Here is a 20,630-nt window from a genome sequence, read left to right on the forward strand (position 1 = left end):
TATTAAACCTGACAGGGCACACCTGTGAAGTGAAAACCATTCCCGGTGACTACCTCTTGAAGCTCATCAAGAGAATGCCAAGAGTGTGCACAGAAGTCATCAAAGCAAAAGGTGGCTACTTTGAAGAACCCAAAATATAAGACATAATTTCAGTTGTTTCACACTTTTTTTAAGTATATAATTCCACATGTGTTAATTCGTAGTTTTGATGCCTTCAGTTTTCATAGTCATGAAAATACAGACAAATCTTTAAATGAGGTGTGTCCAAACATTTGGTCTGTGCTGTGTGTGTATATATATATATATATATATATATATATATATATATATATATATACACACACACACATATGTATACAGTGGGTACGGAAAGTATTCATACCCCTTAAAATTTTACACTCTTTGTTTCATTGCAGCCATTTAGGGAATTCAAAAAAAGTTCACTTTTTTCACATTAATGTACACTCTGCACCCCATCTTGACTGGAAAAAACAAAACAGAAATGTAGAAATTTTTGCAAATTTAATAAAAATTAAAAACTGAAATATCACATGGTCATAAGTATTCAGACCCTTTGCTCAGACACTCATATTTAAGTCACATGCTGTCCATTTCCTTGTGATCCTCCTTGGGATTGTTCTATTCCTTCACTGGAGTCCAGCTTTGTTTAATTAAACTGATAGGACTTGATTTGGAAAGGTACACACCTGTCTATATAAGACCTCACATCTCATAATGCATGTCAGACCAAATGAGAATCATGAGGTCAAAGGAACTGTCCATAGAGCTCAGAGACAGAATTGTGGCAAGGCACAGATCTGGCCAAGGTTACAGCATAATTTCTGCAGTACGCAAGGTTCCTAAGAGCACAGTGGCCTCCATAATCCTTAAATGGAAGAAGTTTGGAATCACTAGAAGTCTTCCTAGACCTGGCCGTCCAGTTAAACTGAGCAATCGTGGGAGCAGAGCCTTGGTGGGAGAGGTATAAAAGAACCCCAAGATCACTGTAGCTGAGCTCCAGAGATGCAGTAGGGAGATGGGAGAAAGTTCCACAAAGTCAACTATTACTGCAGCCCTCCACCAGTCGGGCCTTTATGGCAAAGTGGTCCGACGAAAGCCTCTCCTCCGTGTAAGACCTATGAAAGCCTGCATAGAGTTTGCTAAAAAAAAAAACACACATGAAGGACTCCCAGACTATGAGAAATAAGATTCTCTGGTCTGATGAGACAAAGATAGACCATTTTGGTGATAATTCTAAGCGGTATGTGTGGAGAAAACCAGGCACTGCTCATCACCTGCCCAATACAATCCCAACAGTGTAACATGGTGGTGGCAGCATTATGCAATGGGGGTGTTTTTCAGCTTCAGGACGACTGGTTGTCATTGAAGGAAACATGAATGCGGCAAAGTACAGAGATATCCTGGATGAAAACCTCTTCCAGAGTGCTCTAGACATCAGACTTGGCCGAAGGTTCCCCTTCCAACAAGACAATGACCCTAAGCACACAGCTAAAATAACAAAGGAGTGGCTTCAGAACAACTCTGTGACCATTTTTGACTGGCCAAGCCAGAGCCCTGAACTAAACCCAATTGAGCATCTGTGGAGAGACCTGAAAATGGCTGTCCACCAACGTTCACCATCCAACCTGACGGAACTGGAGAGGATCTGCAAGGAAGAATGGCAGAAGATTCCCAAATCCAGGTGTGAAAAACTTGTTGCATCATTTCTAAGAAGACTCATGGCTGTACTAGCTAAAAAGGGTGCTTCTACTCAATACTGAGCAAAGGGTCTGAATACTGATGACCATGTGATATTTCAGTTTTTCTTTTTTAATAAATTTGCAAAAATTTCTTAATTTCTGTTTATTTTTCAGTCAAGACGGGGTTCAGAGTGTACATTAATGAGAAAAAAAAATGAAGTTTTTTGAATTAACCAAATGGCTGCAATGAAACACAGTGAAAAATTTAAAGGGGTCTGAATACTTTCCGTACCTACTGTATATATGTATGTGTGTGTATATATGTATCTATTTATATATATAAAATGTATATACACACACACACACTACATATCTTTATGTTCTCTGAAGACGGGGTCACTACCTCAGTTAATATTATGCCCTGAATGATGCAATTGCATGGAGTGTACCACACACTTTCTTCATGGAAAGTTGTGGTAACGAGCCACATTTGATGTAGATGAGTACACTATTGTGTTACAGTTATCAGGATATCTACAATCATGGCCAAAAGTATTGACACCCCCGCAATTCTGTCAGATAATACTCATTTTCTTCCTGAAAATGATTGCAAACGCAAATTATTTGGTATTATTATCTTCATTTAATTTGTCTTAAATGAAAAAACACAAAAAGAATTGTCCTAAAGCCAAATTGGATATTATTCCACACCAAATATAAAAAAGGGGGTGGACAAAAGTATTGGCACTGTTCAAAAAATCGTGATGCTTCTCTAATTTGTGTAATTAACAGCACCTGTAACTTACCTGTGGCACCTAACAGGTGTTGGCAATAACTAAATCACACTTGCAGCCAGTTGACATGGATTAAAGTTGACTCAACCTCTGTCCTGTGTCCTTGTGTGTACCACATTGAGCATGGAGAAAAGAAAGAAGACCAAAGAACTGTCTGAGGACTTGAGAAACCAAATTGTGAGGAAGCATGAGCAATCTCAAGGCTACAAGTCCTTCTCCAAAGACCTGAATGTTCCTGTGTCTACCGTGCGCAGTGTCATCAAGAAGTTTAAAGCCCATGGCACTGTGGCTAACCTCCCTAGATGTGGACGGAAAAGAAGAATTGACAAGAGATTTCAACGCAAGATTGTGCGGATGTTGGATAAAGAACCTCGCCTAACATCCAAACAAGTTCAAGCTGCCCTGCAGTCCGAGGGTACAACAGTGTCAACCCGTACTATCCGTCGGCGTCTGAATGAAAAGGGACTGTATGGTAGGAGACCCAGGAAGACCCCACTTCTTACCCCGAGACATAAAAAAGCCAGGCTGGAGTTTGCCAAAACTTACCTGAAAAAGCCTAAAACGTTTTGGAAGAATGTTCTCTGGTCAGATGAGACAAAAGTAGAGCTTTTTGGGCAAAGGCATCAACATAGAGTTTACAGGAAAAAAAAAGAGGCATTCAAAGAAAAGAACACGGTCCCTACAGTGAAACATGGCGGAAGTTCTCTGATGTTTTGGGGTTGCTTTGCTGCCTCTGGCACTGGACTGCTTGACCGTGTGCATGGCATTATGAAGTCTGAAGACTACCAACAAATTTTGCAGCATAATGTAGGGCCCAGTGTGAGAAAGCTGGTCTCCCTCAGAGGTCATGGGTCTTCCAGCAGGACAATGACCCAAAACACACTTCAAAAAGCACTAGAAAATGGTTTGAGAGAAAGCACTGGAGACTTCTAAGGTGGCCAGCAATGAGTCCAGACCTGAATCCCATAGAACACCTGTGGAGAGATCTAAAAATGGCAGTTTGGAGAAGGCACCCTTCAAATATCAGGGACCTGGAGCAGTTTGCCAAAGAAGAATGGCCTAAAATTCCAGTAGAGCATTGTAAGAAACTCATTGGTGGTTACCGGAAGCGGTTGGTCGCAGTTATTTTGGCTAAAGGTTGTGCAACCAAGTATTAGTCTGTGGGTGCCAATACTTTTGTCTGGCCCATTTTTGGATTTTTTTGTGAAATGATCAATGTTTTGCTTTTTGCTTCATTCTCTTTTGTGTTTTTTAATTTAAGACAAATTAAATGAAGATAATAATACCAAAGAATTTGTGTTTGCAATCATTTTCAGGAAGAAACTGCGTATTATCTGACAGAATTGCAGGGGTGCCAATACTTTTGGCCATGACTGTAGGTATGCAGGTGAAAATTGAAAGGGACACATAGCTGCATGAACTTAATTTCCAGATCCAAGAGGTTACCCACCCAGTGATCATTCATTGTTTCAAAATGTTAATAATGTGCCATCACTTTCTGTGCACTGTGCAATTTGCACAAGTAGTGATTAGAAAAAAACAAACATTTAAGGACTTCTACAATGGAGGAGCCACATCTCATTTTGACTGTATCCATTTATTTTCATGAAATGTAAGTAGTCCTTTTCTTTTCGAATCAACCATTTTTATATAGATTACGATGTATATGATGCCATTTTTACATAGACCAGCAATTAAATGATGCCAACAAAATAAGCAAAAGTTGGCCTAGCCATTAATGGCACATCCACATTAAATACTATACCTATGAATACATAGGAAGCAGATGTCGAGTAAAAAATTACAAGAATCTTTATTAAACACTGTAGAACAAATACTTTAAAAAACTTTTTTTTTCAGTGGGTATACACCAAATGGATCTGCAAACACAGGAATATTCTTGCCAAAATATGTGTACAATATTATTATTATCTTTAAATCACTTTTGTTTATTGCTTTAAGAAGTCTAGTGATGTAGGGAGTAATTTCTTATTGAAAAATTCTATGTTTACGTACTTACGTCGAATTTTACAAGCACTAACCGCATGAACATTTTTTTTTCAAAAATTGGATTTTATTAATGTTGATTCCTCCTCTGTCCTAACTTAGCAACAAGAGACCAACTTATCCAAAAGAAAATAATATTGTACACATATATTTTGGCAAGAATATTCCTGTGTTTGCAGATCCATTTGGTGTATACCCACTGAAAAATATAAAAAAAAAATTAGAGTGTAAAGTTATAAACAATACATTTACACCAAAAAAACACACATAAATGGAAAAATTGGGTAGTGTGGACCAGATAATAAATAACATTCTATATTCATTAATCAAGAAAATGGGGATATAGAAAACCATAATAATCATAAGTCACAAAGACTAGTTATGTATCCATACATCAAATATTAATATAACATCTATTTTGCCTTTGTGTAAAGGTATGTGCACACGATGCGGATTTTGCTGCGAATCCGCTGCGTTTCCGCAGCTGCGGATCCGCAGCAGTTTCCCATGAGTTTACAGTTCAATGTAAACCTATGGGAAACCAAAAACTCTGTGCACATGCTATGGAAAAAAACGCGCAGAAACGCAGCGGTTTACATTCCGCAGTATGTCACTTCTTTCTGCGGATTCCGCAGCTGTTTTACAGCTGCCCCTATGGAAAATCACAGTTGTAAAACCGCAGTGAAAACTGCAGAAATACCGCGGTAAATCTGCAGCAAAAACGCAGCGTTTTTGCCCTGCAGGTTTATCAAATCTGCTGCGGAAAAATCAGCAGTGGCCAAGAATACGTGTGCACATACCCTAAATGTATTGTCTCTAATAAAGATTTGATATATTTTGTCTTGTTAGTTTGGTGGTAGTTTTAGGATTATGATTTTTTTTTCTTTTTTTTTTTTTTTGGGGGGGTACCTTTAAAAAATTAGCTTTATACAATTTATCCATAATGGTGATCACCTAGCGTGGTTACGCAGGGCCAGCCAGGTGCAAATAATCAGAACCTGTAGAGCTAGGCACAAGCCCTAGCCTAGATAGAGAGATAGATAGATATGGAAAGGTGGTCATCGGACACCGGGTGGTTGGAAGATAAACTTAAAATAATGTTTTAGTACACACAATATGGGGCTGAAATGGGTTAATCTGCCTTGTCTGATTGATTGTGAGCAGCTGAAGAGTTGGAATAGATGGCTGCTCACCATATCTCCACCCCAGGGTGTGGTTTAATTTGTAAATTGAGATCTGTTTGTCTCGCAAATGGCTGTGTATGGAGGTGTGCAGGTCTCCTGGATTGAGTGCCTTTGCTGAAAGGACTAAGAAGCTGGACTCTAAAGGTACCGTCACACTAGACGATATCGCTAGCGATCCGTGACGTTGCAGCGTCCTCGCTAGCGATATCGTCCAGTGTGACAGGCAGCAGCGATCAGGCTCCTGCTGTGCTGTCGCTGGTCGGGGAAGAAAGTCCAGGACTTTATTTGGTCGCTGGACTCCCCGCAGACATCGCTGAATCGGCGTGTGTGACACCGATTCAGCGATGTCTTCACTGGTAACCAGGGTAAACATCGGGTAACTAAGCGCAGGGCTGCGCTTAGTAACCCGATGTTTACCCTGGTTACCATCCTAAAAGTAAAAAAAACAAACACTACATACTTACCTACAGCCGTCTGTCCTCCAGCGCTGTGCTCTGCTCTCCTCCTGTACTGTCTGTGAGCGTCGGTCAGCCGGAAAGCAGAGCGGTGACGTCACCGCTCTGCTTTCCGGCCGCTGTGCTCACAGTGAGTGCTGGAGGACAGACGGCTGTTACCCGATGTTTACCCTGGTTACCGGCATCGTTGGTCACTGGAGAGCGGTGTGTGTGTCAGCTCTCCAGCGACCAAACAGCGACGCTGCAGCGATCCGGATCATTGTCGGTATCGCTGCAGCGTCGCTAAGTGTGACGGTACCTTAAGCCAAGTGGGCTAACCGGCAATATTGTATGGACTGGTTACTTTATTTTTTTACCTTGTGCCAGACAAAGACTGTATTTAGGTTTTCTGGTGATGTGGTTTATGCAATAAACCAGCCAGTCTTTAAATAGAACCTGTTCCTGTGTCTACCTTTTTAAGAAGGCAAGTGAGTTGATCTATTGCAATATATATATGGTTAGCAGTAGGTGCACTAATATTATAGATCGCTTCCTATATTAAAAAATATATTTTCAAATATTGTCATTTTCACTCTGGCCACTAATCCTAATGTGAGACTAATTGGAGGTGACAGCTGCTGCTCATAATATTCTATGGAAAGGGGAGGAGTCAGAAGGCGGCACTGACGTCTTGGTTCAAGTTCTCCTGAAATGCCAGTTCCACTTTAAACCCTTTTTTTGACTGTCTTTTCTAGAGAGCCTTTCCCCTCCATAGAACTTTATAAGCACTATGTGTTTTTTCCTATTTCGTTAATCTGTACTTACTGTAGATGTTATCGAAGCACTCCCATCAAAGTTTTGATTTTCTTAATATATTGCAATCATTGTATTATGTAGCACTGTGTACTTAAAATTGCTCATTTTGCTTTTCTACCAAGTTAACAATTATCTTTTCTCTGCTCTATGAAGAAGCAGGAAGTTTCTTGTCCCTGCAGAAATCATTCCCCTTCCGCTCCTGACCCAGTTGCTTCGTTCTTCCCCCTGCCATTGACTTTTGCAGTGACTGATGAGTCATTCAGGGAAAGCAGACCTATTTCTACATAGATCTTAGAAAGATTCAGCTCGTCAGGTTTTAATCACGTGATGTCACAGACCTAAGGGAAAAGAGAAGAATTAGCTGGGTAGAAAGGCAAAATGAGCAATTGTAAGTACATAGGGCTATATAATATGATATGATGACTGCGATATATTAAGAGAATACAAATTTTGATGTGAGGAGGAGGAGTTCTTCTTTAACACTGAATTGAGAGTAAAAGATCAGTCCGGGAGGACAAAGAATCAGATTTTTGATAAGACAGATTACAAAGTTTCTTATTTTCATGTGAATTATCATGAAATGAAAATGAACACAATTGTTATTCTTTAAATGCATTTCTCCTAAGGGAACCTATGCATCTAGAGAACACCCCAAGAAAAACACTGGCTCACATTTATTAACAAAATATGGTATGAATATTTCAGTAATGCATGGTACACTGGTGACAATCACAGCTACTGATACATAGTTACACTTCATTGTTGGCAGTGTAGGTGCCCTGTCTGTTCACATTCCATGTCGGTAAGTCTGTCCGGGTTTCTGTTGGGCCTTCTTGTATTTAGTCTGCAGTGCTGTTCTTGTGTGAAGAAAATACTTAAACCCTCTTGGATCCCAATAAAATCAATAGCTTTCATAGTTATACTATAAAAAAATGGATGTAGCATAGCTATTACGTCTCCGTTCTGGATGGAATCCACGACACTAGTGTGAAAAGAGCCCTTCCACATCATCCGTTTCCCTTGTTCTTTGACCGTTCCTTGTTTTTGTCCTGTTCGTTTGGAGAACATTAATGTTTGTGTAGTATTTGTTAAGGGTCATTTTTTACACATCCCCTCGACTAAGCCTTAAATGGACTCCTATCTTATCTGTGGACTAATGATGTCTATTTTCTTTTACCAGATGATTCTTCCACTCCTGACCAACCTCCAGTGACCCTGTATGGTCATGTGGAGTCCATCAATGAGACTCAGCACTCTGGCTCCAGAACTAGGAAAAGTTCCTTGCTAAAGACAGACTGTGAAATTACCAACTTGGCTCCCAGCCTGACTCCAGCCCCGCAGCCGACCATCTCCTTAATATCTGATGACAATACCGATGCGCTCAGCGTGGAATCTCTTACGTTGGTCCCGCCTGTTGATCCACAGAGTATCCATACATTCAGTTTTATTGTGGAAACTCCCGCTGAACCTGGAGATGACGTCCAGAAAGGAGATGAAAATACTGCGCTCAGCGAGACTGAAAAGGCTGATCTCGGTGCAGCAGGGGAATAAAATGGGCATTGAGAATGGAAACCATTTCACATCTATTTTTACGATGTAAAGTGTAAAGCCATATTGTCAGCAATGTTAAATTGGGACCGGGACTGCATCTGGTGTGTTCTCCGAGGCGGAGAATTACCAAGGATAAACCCCTGGTACCATGCAACATTGCCACCTCCGAGCTGTGTCTGAACATTCAATATGCACATCCACGGAAAAGAGCTACTGACCTGTTACTGAATATGCTGCACACGTCGGTCTCATGCTGCTTCTATGCTACGATACTCCAACAAGGACAGACGTTACCAAAAGTGAACCCGTCTCATGGACAACGTAGTAAAATCTGCAGAGCAAAATGAACTGAGCATTCGTGGAAACAAATAGTTGCTCCACTTCTTTTATATAGATGGATAGGTCATCGATTTCAGATTGGCTTGGTCCGACACCTGGTACCCCCACTAATCATCTGCTCTCAGCGTTATCAGATACCGAGCTGAACAGTACCACCCCATCGGCTATGCAGTAACATGGCTGGGCCCTATAGATCCACTCCTGTTCATTTGCAGGACCCAGCAGCAGCTACTACTACTGTCCAGCTCAGCATATACTAACATCCATCTGCTGCTGGCTCTGAGAGTAGATGATCAGTGGTGGTCCCATGTGTTGGACCCCAACCAATCTAATATAGATAGACCTATCCTCAGGATATAAAAGTAGTGGAGCAACCCTTTAAGTAGAACTAGTCATTTATTCATTTGTATATCTCTACTCTTGCTAGGCTTAGGTGTCCAGTGGGTGATCATACTTTGTGCACACAGAGATAGCAGTTAATTACTAATATACATGGATAGGACCGCCCCCTGGACTCTTAAGCCCAGAATTACCAGAGGTTTACATGAATAAATTACTAGTTCTCCTTAATATTTTTGCACCCATAGGTACTCAGCTCCTCTTGCTCTATACCTTGCTGTCCTCTGATTGAACTTTATTTTTAACACAACGGGATCCCTTTAAATTGCTAAAACCACTTTGATGGTCATTAATCCATTCATAGATTTACTACTTTTTGTCCCAGCTTGTAATTTAGTATTGAATGCCTCTCTTTAAAAGGCAAATGTCAAATCTTTTTATTTTTTGACTTATGTGAAGCAGAAATAATGCTTGGCTCCATTTAGAACTTCAGAGAATTTATTTATACTGGTGGTGCTGATAATTATTTGTGAAATCCAAATGGTGATTGGCACTCCACTCCTGGTGGTGGATGTGGAAGTAAGTGAAGTATTCCCAGCACTCAGACATACTGTGAATCTCTGTTCTTTTATTTTTCACAATCTGAACGTTTCAGCTCCTCCCGAGCTTTCTGCCCTGTCCTCCTGAGCTTTCTGCCTTGTCCTCCTGAGCTTTCTGCCTTGTCCTCTGAGCTTTCTGCCTTGTCCTCTGAGCTTTCTGCCTTGTCCTCTGAGCTTTCTGCCTTGTCCTCTGAGCTTTCTGCCTTGTCCTCCTGAGCTTTCTGCCTTGTCCTCCTGATCTTTTTGCCTTGTCCTCCTGATCTTTTTGCCTTGTCCTCTGAGCTTTCTGCCTTGTCCTCTGAGCTTTCTGCCTTGTCCTCTGAGCTTTCTGCCTTGTCCTCCTGAGCTTTCTGCCTTGTCCTCCTGAGCTTTCTGCCTTGTCCTCCTGAGCTTTCTGCCTTGTCCTCCTGAGCTTTCTGCCTTGTCCTCTGAGCTTTCTGCCTTGTCCTCTGAGCTTTCTGCCTTGTCCTCTGAGCTTTCTGCCTTGTCCTCCTGATCTTTTTGCCTTGTCCTCCCGAGCTTTCTGCCTTGCCCTGACAAGCTTTCTACCTTCTCCTCCCGATCTTTTTGCCTTCTCCTCCCAGCAGTCTGTTGAAAGCTCGGGAGGAGCTGAAACGTTCATATTCTGACAAATAAAAGAACCAAGATTCACAGACTATCTGAGTGCCAGGAATGTTTCACTTATATTATTTTTGCCTCTTAGCTGGTTTTTGTTTTATGGCTTCTCGTTATTAGCCGTCTTATATGGCACCAGCTTCTGTTGAAACAATGGCAGGTATTTATTTGTGCAAAGAGAACTACCGTAGTTGTGCAACCTCTTAGGCTATATTCACACTTAGCGGTTTTTACCGCGGAACCGCCGCGATTTTGATGCTGCGGGTCCGCAGCAGTTTCCATAGCGTTTACAGTAACATGTAAAACCTATGGAAACCGCAAACCGCTGTGCACATGCTGCGGGAAAAACCACCCGCAGCATGTCACTTCTTTGTGCAGAATCGCTGCGATTCTGCACCCATAGGAATACATTGAACCGCTTACTTCCCGCATGGGGCTGTGCCCACGTTGCGGGAAGTAAGCGGATAATGTGCGGGTGGTACCCGGGGTGGAGGAGAGGAGACTCTCCTCCAGGCCCTGGGAACCATATTTGGGGTTAAAAAATAAAAAATCTGGTTATACTCACCCTCTGATGTCCGGAGCTCCTGGGCGCTGCACGCGGCCGTCCGGTCAGAGTTGCTGTGCGACCAGGACCTGCGGTGACGTCGCGGTCACATGACCGTGACGTCACGAAGGGTCCTTCTCCCACAGCATCTTTGGAACCGGAACGCCGGGTGCAGCGCCCAGGAGATCCGGACATCAGAGGGTGAGTATAACCAATTTTTATTATTTTTAACATTACTATTGATGCTGCATATTGCTGCATATGCAGCATCAATAGTATAGGCGGAAACCCGCAGCGGAAAACGCGGAACAAACCGCGATAAATCTGCAGGGAGAACCGCAGTTGTTTTGCCCTGCAGATTTATCAAATCCGCTGCGGGAGAACCCGCAGGGACCCGACGCAAGGTGTGCACATAGCCTTAAGATTTCCAGTGGACAACTTATGACACAATCAATTGGGATTGTCGTAAGAGTAACGCCCATTAACTTCAATGGAGAGTAACGGCACAGTCACCTTACCCCAGATGGGAAGAAGATAAAGCCACAAGTTGGGAATTGCTGCTTTAAATAGTTGTACCTTAACAAACCCCACTTTTTTGGACACATGGTCTCTCCACTATAATAACTTCTAACCCATTGCATCCATTACGTGATAGCATTACTACATTTTTTACAGGTGAAATAAATGATGGAATCCAGAATACACATTAGACACAATGGAGGCAAAGCGTGTTTAGTTTTAAGCCCCCCTAGCTGTCTATGTTGTAAGGGTCTATGCATTCATTTTCATTAATATGGATTCTAGTGTAAAATAGATGTAAACCTGATTATAATTAAAGGCACTGATTTTCCTTCGGATATTTCTGGCTTATAGTCAGACCTGTAGTCAAATATGCTGTACATATAATAAGTCAGGTGCACTGTATATAGATGAATCCAGAGGGCTTCTCATTCTCACTATTTTACGACAGTATCAGTATTATCTGTGTAAAAGCAGAAAAATGATGATAAGCGGAAGTCTACGGTGAATGTCCTATTGTAACACGCTGATGTCCATGGTGCTTTTTAGTTCTTCTTGTTTCCATTGCTCTGATTTGTGTCTATTTTTGCAGTTTGTACTATTAATCTCAGATTACTCAAGCTCTTACAGCTCATGCTTGTATGTATATTTTGTATGCTTTAGATTATTTTAGACCTTTGATATAACCTTCTCATTTACTTCACGTGTGGCAGAAACATGGCCAAGTTATACTTCCAACCCAATAACGGCAGAAGTGATCCTTTTTGGTACCTATGGTAGCTTACAGTGGCCTAAATAAAAGAGAGGACGCTTTAACCAAGATTAGACTGAAACCACTTTGTTACCCAAGTTAAAAAGGTGCCCTTTGGGGCAATTCCTAACTCCTTTATTTGCTAACAATATAATCCTGCAGAGATGAGACCATCACAAGTTCTGGCTAACTTATATCAAAAGGGAATTAGACCAAACAAGGACAGGCCACTGCCACCAAGGTGCCGTACGCTAAATCTGACCATACACATTAGATGCTGACAGTCAAACGATGCTTCGGCCAATTGTTTCGCCGACAGACATCTCAGCCACTTCTCTCATACACAGGATCAGCCACTTGGCCGAGCTCTCTTGTGTTCTCGGTGAGAAAGCCACCAAGTGGCACATCAGATGGTGGCTTATTTCCAGGAGAACAAAGCGATCAGCATTCCAAAATCAGACATGCATGATTGATGTCTTCCCCGACCATCAACCGTCCGGCACCTCCATACTCCTTAGACTTTCAGACAAACCCATCAATATTGGTGGGTTTGGCCCAACATTAGTCTTATGTTTATGGGGGCCTTAAGCCAGTACCAAAGAGAAAAGCTAATGGGAAAGTGGAATTGGGTTTGGTAAGATGTAATTTGTGAAAAATCTATTATCAAAAATTTTTCCTACATTAGGGTTTTTTTGGCAAATAACTTGTTTTTGTTGAGTGTTTCATTGTAGCTTGAGCAAACATATTTAATGTATATTTTTCCCAATGTTGTTGACTTAAATCTTCTTAGCAAAAATGTTATCAACCAGAATGCAACCTATCGAGGGGGGGGAAGATACAAGGCAATTTGTCCCAGAATGTGAAAATCTCTCATTGTTCAGTAGATACACATAGGTGTAGTAGGAGTATTATAGACTATTTATGTATAGAATCATGGATATCAATTTCAGAATTATTGCAGAGGAACACATAATCTCACCCTTCTGCACATACAGAAATATACCAGTACCAGAATGTTCAGATATATTCCTGGGGCCGCAGACTGTTTTTATCCAGATAATTGTGATGCCGTTTTTATATATCCAGATATGGGGAGATTTTTTTTAATTTAGGTTAAATTTATAATAGGCAAATGGAAAATAAATTATAATTAATTTTTGGAGTGTTTCTATACTTTTGTTAATCTATTTTTGTTTGGTGCGAGAAAAAAAACTATTAAGTCTACTCGGAATTTCATTACAAACCATTACACTAATTACTTGGATCCTGATTTAGGAACAGAGCCAACCTCTTCTTTGTGTATCTTCCCATCATACAACATTGCTCTTCATCCCTGAGTATTGCATAAAAATAAATCTTTCACATCATCATCCAACATGAGTATATAGCCCTTTACCCCACTCATATAGCATTGTCTTCCTTTATAAAGAATCCCATTCCCAGATTTACATTATGAAAATATCCATAACGGAGCTTCATAATGCAACTTTATCACTCCATCTTGCTGCATCCCATAGTTAAGTCCTGAACTTCCCAGCCCACTTTGTGACATCCATCATCCAACCTAACTAAAGGTCTGCTTCAAAGTTTTTCTTATGCAATGTTCCAGAAAATGGGATGTGTTGAAATGGTCAATTCTGTGAATAATGGGCATATTTTTAATAAAAATAGACAAGTTATTTTTCCAATTCTTTAAATGAATCCAGTTATCCACCAGTCAATCTGGTCATCCACCAGTCTGAGCAATTATTTCTCAATTCTACATTCTCTTGTATCACAAGACAACTTTTGTCTTTTTAACTAAACCTAAAATGAGAAAAAAGTGCATAAAATAAAAGGCAAAAAAGGCGTAAAAATAAGAAAAAACATGTAGCCTAAAACAATATGCTCGAACAATGCCTTTTTACTAATGTATTACCTATATGGACTAATAAAGAAATTAATTTTAAACCTCACACCGATTCAACGAAATTTATCTTTTCTCCTAAAACAATGAGTTACTGATACACTATATTAAAACAGCACATAAAACAGCATATATGACAACCAAGTACAAATTTAGTAATGGCAGAGTGCATTCTTTAGGCATGTGAAGGATTGTCAAAAAAACAGTTAAGGCTCCCCTCTACTTAAGTTTACAAAAAAAAGGTATCTCATTGTTAAAATGTGTCCCAAATTTGTCTAATTGAAGAGACAAGTGTTTTAGGATAGACTATATGCATGGTGTATAAACCTCCAAACAACTCAAGGATGTATCCCTGGCTTCCCTAAGTTATCTCAAGGCAGAATCAGAACTGCATTACAGAAAAAAGGAGACACTTGTCTGTAGCCATAGACATAATACTATAGGGTTACAGAGGAATCCGATGTATTCAGGTCCTTGGTCCTTAAGGACACAATGGAAATATAGAATTTGATTGTATTTTAATAATCAATATGTTAGTGGTGACATCATTTTTATCTGAACATTATTGTTCAAAGAGGTATACTAGATAGTCTTTCTTGAAAAAAAAATGTCCTACCACTTTTCTGCTGAATAATTTTACCTACCTGGTTGTCCTACTATTTGATGTTGAGCTGCAAAACTAGACACAACCTATAAACGAGTGTGGCACTGCTTCTGGAAAGAAATAAACACCTTTTTTCATCCAACCCCTTTATGGCATATGTATTAATTGTTTTTGATGGTTTGCAGTGTCTTTTGTTTTAAGTCTCTACAATTTACTCTTAAGTTGATATATATCCATTGGAAAAATGACCAGTATGTTTTTCAGGCTTTGTTTTTTGTTGGCGTGACCATGGTGTGTTACAGTTGTATCACCAAAGAACATATGATCCTATGACTTTCGTCTCATGCCTCATCTTCTGTCATTTAAATCCTGTTCATAAAACATTCAGAAATTCTGCATTTAATAAAGGAAGTTGAGTTTAAAAGATTGATTAGTACATTCCTCATTTCTGGGTGTTAGAGCTTTGTATGGCGATTATTCATGTGGATGAGTTCCAGACTGGGCGAAACATGTTTGTGCAATTGATCATTTATAGATATGGAAACTTTATATTTAACGGATGACTTCTTATAGGAATTTAGGAATGTTGAGAGTTCCCTATGACTGATGGAGGTCAAAGACTTCCCTATACACCCATTTGGCACAATTGGTAGAGGAAGATGCCAGCATAGAAGATTTCAGTGGAATTTTCAAATCTTGGTAGACTGCCATGAAATATCTCCAGCAGATGTAAAGGTTTCTGATTCATCACAATAACCTATGGTGCCATTTTCATGTCTGTAGTTTGAAAATTCTGTATGTAGGGAATACATAAGCATTTGAGCAAGGTGGTAAATAAGATGGGAAACTCCATGTTCAATATTATCCACAATGCCTTGCCGATCACTATTCTGCTGGATCTATTTAATCAGAACTTTAACAAGAAGAACGGAGCTGAGTTCTTCTGCTATTTTGTTTAAGGGGTTTATCAAGGATTATTTAGTTGTTTTTTTTTACTATAGGCCTAATAACTAACAGGCAGGCAGTTGATAACTACCTGCTGTTATGCCCAGCACCAATCTCTGCCAGCACAGAGCAGTCACAGACCGCTCCTGGCAGCGATTTAGCAGCTGACATATCGACAGAGCACCAGTTTCTTTGCCCTGTTGATGGGATATGACTCCCGACGTCATGCTGATTGACACCCGACATCATGCTGATTGACATCCGGCTCCCAGCTTCATAACTCCGAGATGTGGGCTGTTCATTTGCATGACGTCGGCAATCACCCAATGTCAACAGAGCAGCCCGGAAGAAGAAGAGCAGCTCTGTCGAAGTGCAGCAGCTAAATCATTGGCAGGAGCTATCAGTGACTTCTCTAAGCTGGCACTGGGTAGAACAGCCAGGTAGTTGCCTCTATTAGAGTTCATTTTTTTATACCCATAGTAAAAAAATTTTTTTAAAAGTCACGTATAATCCCTATAAGTGATCATTGGGGGTGTCATCGCAAAAATCCTCAGTGATCAAAACTTTTGAAATTGCACTACTATAACTTGTTAAAGGTTTTTGAAAATGAAACCTACAGTTCAAAGTTCACTCCTATGAAATTTGTGTCCAGTATTACGGCTCAGACCCATTCTAACGCCCACAAGGATACCCCGATTTAATTGTGTGTGATTTGTAGCAAAAGGGCTGGATCACTACAGCAATTTCTTTCTGTTTCTCTTTCTCATACAATTACAATACGATTTGTATTCCTAACAGGATACATTTTAAGGCCACAATATGCTTCATATTGTGTATTTTTCTCACAATTATAACTTTTGATCTCTAGTTGAAACTCTGGGAAAAGAATTTTATAAAATAGTAATTTGTCCTGCTCTTTTTTTTTTTTTCTTTTTTTTTAATTAAATTTATTACATTTAATTTAATGAATTTCAAACATAAAATGTTAAAAATAAGATTTACAAAAATTAAGTTTTTCCATTTAATAAAAATGTTTTTGCCACTAATAGAATTGTATAAAGTCGATCGGTGCTAAACGGGCTGAGATTGGCCAATCTGAATACAACTTTAGTGCTTTCAGTGTGTAAAAGAAGCCATCATTTATACATTTTGCTTTGCATCTTATTTGTATAATAATATAAAATCTTTTGACCAAGCGATGCAGAGGATTGTATCAGAAGCCTATTAATCACATGTTTGGTGTGTCGCTTTCAGCTGTCACGGTTAGTCGTTGCATGCCATGATGGTACGGTGCGTGACTCGTACCCCTGAATGGACATGTCGCTGCCTCCTACATGATCTGAACACTCATTTCTGTGATCAATCTAATGATGCAATTAATTACATATAGTTTGTTGTGTTTCCTCCTACACTGAATGAATAACAGAAACCAGTCAAGTCTACTATAGTTTCTACACCACGTTCCAAACTATTATGCACAACGCAATTTCCAAACATTTTATAGGTTGTAAAGAACTGAAAATGGTCTTTTGTTATATTTGTGCCAGTTAGAAGTCACATTTACTGAAATCAAAGGCTTTTTCAATCGAAAACATCTTAAGAGACCAAGTTACATGTTACCATTGGGCCCCCCTCTTTGATATCACCTTCACAATTCTTGCATCCATTGAACTTGAATTTTTGGAGCGTTTCTGCTTTAATATATTTGCTGGATGTCAGAATAGCCTCCCAGAGCCGCTGTTTTTATGTGAGCTGCCTCCCACCCTCGTAGATCTTTTGAGAATACTCCAAAGGTTCTCAACATGGTAGATGTCAGGGAAGGATGGTGGCCACCCATGAGTGTCTCTCCTTTTATGTCCTTAGCAGCCAATGATGATTCTTTGGAGCATGAGATGATGTATTGTCATGCATGAAGAATATTTTGCTACTATCGGCATGGTTTTTGTTTTTGTACCATTGAAGAAAGTGGTCGGTCAGAAACTATATACTTTGTCAAGGTCATTTTCATACATGCAGGGACTTTAAAGGGGCTTACCAGCTCTCCCTATGATTCCGGCCCAAAACGTTCCGGCCTCCTACATGATCTGAACACTCACATCTTATTTCTGTGATCAATCTAATGATAAAATCTGTGGCGTGTCCATTCTTTCAGCGTTTTTGCTGCTATTTTCACCTATTCAAATGAAGGTAGGGGCAATGCAAGTAAAAGTGTACAAGTGCACTTATTTTACTCAACATTTTTACTGCCAACACAGAAAAATCTGCTGTAAATACTAAACGAGTGCACATAACCTTAAACTGTCTCTGTACATTCAGACTTGTATTTTCAGCTGTCAGTGGATAGAGAAGTTATATTTATAAGTTTTGTTGTATTACCACAGAAAAAAATCACTCCAAATTAATGGCCACTGGGTTCCTCCCTTTTGTCGAACTTGCCATCTACTGCTTGTTATCAAGTATAATCCATCTCTAGCAGAAGAGACCGATTACATAAAGTTGGGTCTTTATCTCTCTTCTCCTGTCAACTTGCATTCAGGCATAACATAGGAGCAGGCTTTCAGTTTAGGGCAGGCAAGACACTAGACATTGACAGGATCAATGAATGCTGAAAAGTGAAGGAAAGGACGCTCCAGCACTTATAGTGCTGGCAGAAAGCTTATGAAGCTGAATTGCCTGTTGAAAAAAAAATAATTGTCAGTGCCTTGTAAGGATTTCCATGACACTTCTTCGGCTTCTCCATTGGAACAGTTTTGAAAAAGATTTTTCTAAATTGAAAAGTCACAGTCGAAAACCAAGAAGACCTATAGATTTCTTCGCTTTGCTTGTACCACTTGAATAAACTTTACAGTTCTGCATAAATTGAGTGAATATTTTCTATTATATTGAGTATTCTTAAAAAGCTTCCAGTTCTCAGCATTTTTTTTTAAATTTAGCATTTATTTTACAAGTCACCATTACATGAGTTCTACAGATCTGAAGCGGAGATTGCCATCATTGGACTTTTTTTTTTTTACATTTGCCACAATTCTTGCATGAATAATGCTTGGTTATCTCTCTGATAAACCTCTGTCATCACTGATGGTTTCTATTTAAATGTAATATTTCTGCATATATAAGATTTATGAAGAACATTGAGAAACATTGAGAAGAAATCAGGACATTATTCATAAGAACATACAGATGTGTTGTCATAGTGATGTTAATAATTGCAAAAGTTAAAGTAATATATGGCAAGTTGTCAGCATTTTCACATCATCACATACTGCTGTTCAGTTGCTCTATGTAAGCAGTTTAACAGGTTTTGTTCACTTCTCATTTTTAGCACACATTTGTCTTGTAAGCTAAGCATGTCCACAGGACCCCATGTACCTAGTGTTTTCCAAAAGAGAATCTTTAAAATATACTGTATGTTGGACTGGCATATTATAGGATATTGTCTTTAACTGTACAGCAAAGCAGTTTCTACTACAGTTTAATATATAGTATAAAGTGGGACAAAAAAGTATAATGTACAGTAATGGTGAATGTACTTTGTCAGTTGTAGGGGTTTATGCTCCTGGTAGACGCTTGGATTCAAGTGGCACAGGGTTTTATATCAAAACGGCATGTAGTTTATTGTCTATTCTAAACTTTACAGCTCCATAATGGTCCATAAACAATCCTCTTCTTCAGGCAGAATGAAACAACATAAATGTAGCAGTCTCACCAACCTCAGTGTTCCCAGCAGCAGCACACTTTTGTATTAAACATGTTCACCAAACACATACGTCTATTTGGCTGCAATACACCTTTCTTTGAAGAGCAGACTAACCATCAGCTCTGCCTTTCTTCAGTCCCAACAAACTGCACACTGCTGAGCTCATCCACCTGCTGTTAATAGGCCTGTAAACTCTGGAATGGATCTTAGGATCGACTTTTCCCGGCTGGGTTTCATTGGTTACACAAAAAACGGACCCAAAATTCAGTGATAATAAACCCTCTCAGTAACCCAGTGTTACTGGCACAGCTTTCATTAGCGACACACATCTACCATCGAGGACCTTACCTACTGCTTTTCTACAAACTGTATGTACACTGGTGTTTGAACGCTTGTGAGCAATCCAGCATTTTGCCAGATTATTTGAAGGTGAAATTTGAGTCTGGTGTTTTCAATCAATGGGTTGACAATCAGGTGTGAAGAGGTGACCTGTTTGATTTAAAGAATAAACATCTATCAAAGTCTAATCTTTGCAACACATATTTGTGGAAGTATATCAGGCCATGTGTGAAGAATATTGGAGATATAATTTCATGACAATCCATTGTATCCTATCTGGCATGGGATTGTAAAACCTCTTCAGTATGCAGCTAGCTCAGCAGAAGGGCAAGCCTCAAAGGACTATGAGTGACAGATCTCACACCTTGAGTCAGCTCAGAGCAGAACAAAAGGCTTGCTGCCATGTGGATATGCGGCTTAAACTTCTTTGTTGAGTCAGCTATGATTCCATAAGGAGTTATGGAGATCCTATACTTCCTAGCCATACATCGTGTATTTTTCCGAGATCCCAAGGTCATGGCGAGCGTCTGGCTGGGTACCAACCTGTTCTAGCACCCAGGGGCATGGAGATACATAAAACAGACAGTAGAAGTAGCAGAGGTCCGGCTGGAACCGATGGTGCCAGAATCGTGGCCCTAGGACAGTCCAGAAAGAACTTATGATCTTTCATAGGTTTTGGAGTTTGCCGTTGCAGAGTAAAGGGGTGGAGATTTAGGATCAGACCAGCAGGCAGAAGGGGAGTGACCCAAAGGGGATAAAGGCTAGTGTGCGGGAATGTGGTCTCTCCCTCTGTGCTGCATGAGGTCGACTTCAGATGTGTGGATGTGTCGAGTAACGTGCTGAGACAGTTGGCAGCCAATGACCCCTGTGGCCCAGCGTATCCATGAGCTAATATCACCTGGTAATAGGCATATATTCTGTTTATAGCTTTTGTCCTACCACTAATG

The 20,630-nt window shown here is 40.0% G+C and overlaps 1 protein-coding gene across 1 annotated transcript in view; it reads left to right on the plus strand.

Annotated features, from left to right (window-relative positions):
- The window catches only part of CLEC16A (C-type lectin domain containing 16A), a 285,953-nt gene extending 270,827 nt beyond the window's left edge, over positions 1 to 15,126 (plus strand). The window contains exon 24 of the mRNA XM_069734042.1: positions 8,116 to 15,126. Coding sequence (XP_069590143.1) covers positions 8,116 to 8,486 — 371 coding nt within the window. The 3' untranslated portion in view covers positions 8,487 to 15,126. The remainder of the gene's footprint in view (positions 1 to 8,115) is intronic.
- The last annotated feature ends 5,504 nt before the right edge of the window (positions 15,127 to 20,630 follow it).

The sequence above is a fragment of the Ranitomeya imitator genome, chromosome 7, assembly GCF_032444005.1.
Source record: "Ranitomeya imitator isolate aRanImi1 chromosome 7, aRanImi1.pri, whole genome shotgun sequence".
Lineage (NCBI taxonomy): Eukaryota > Metazoa > Chordata > Amphibia > Anura > Dendrobatidae > Ranitomeya > Ranitomeya imitator.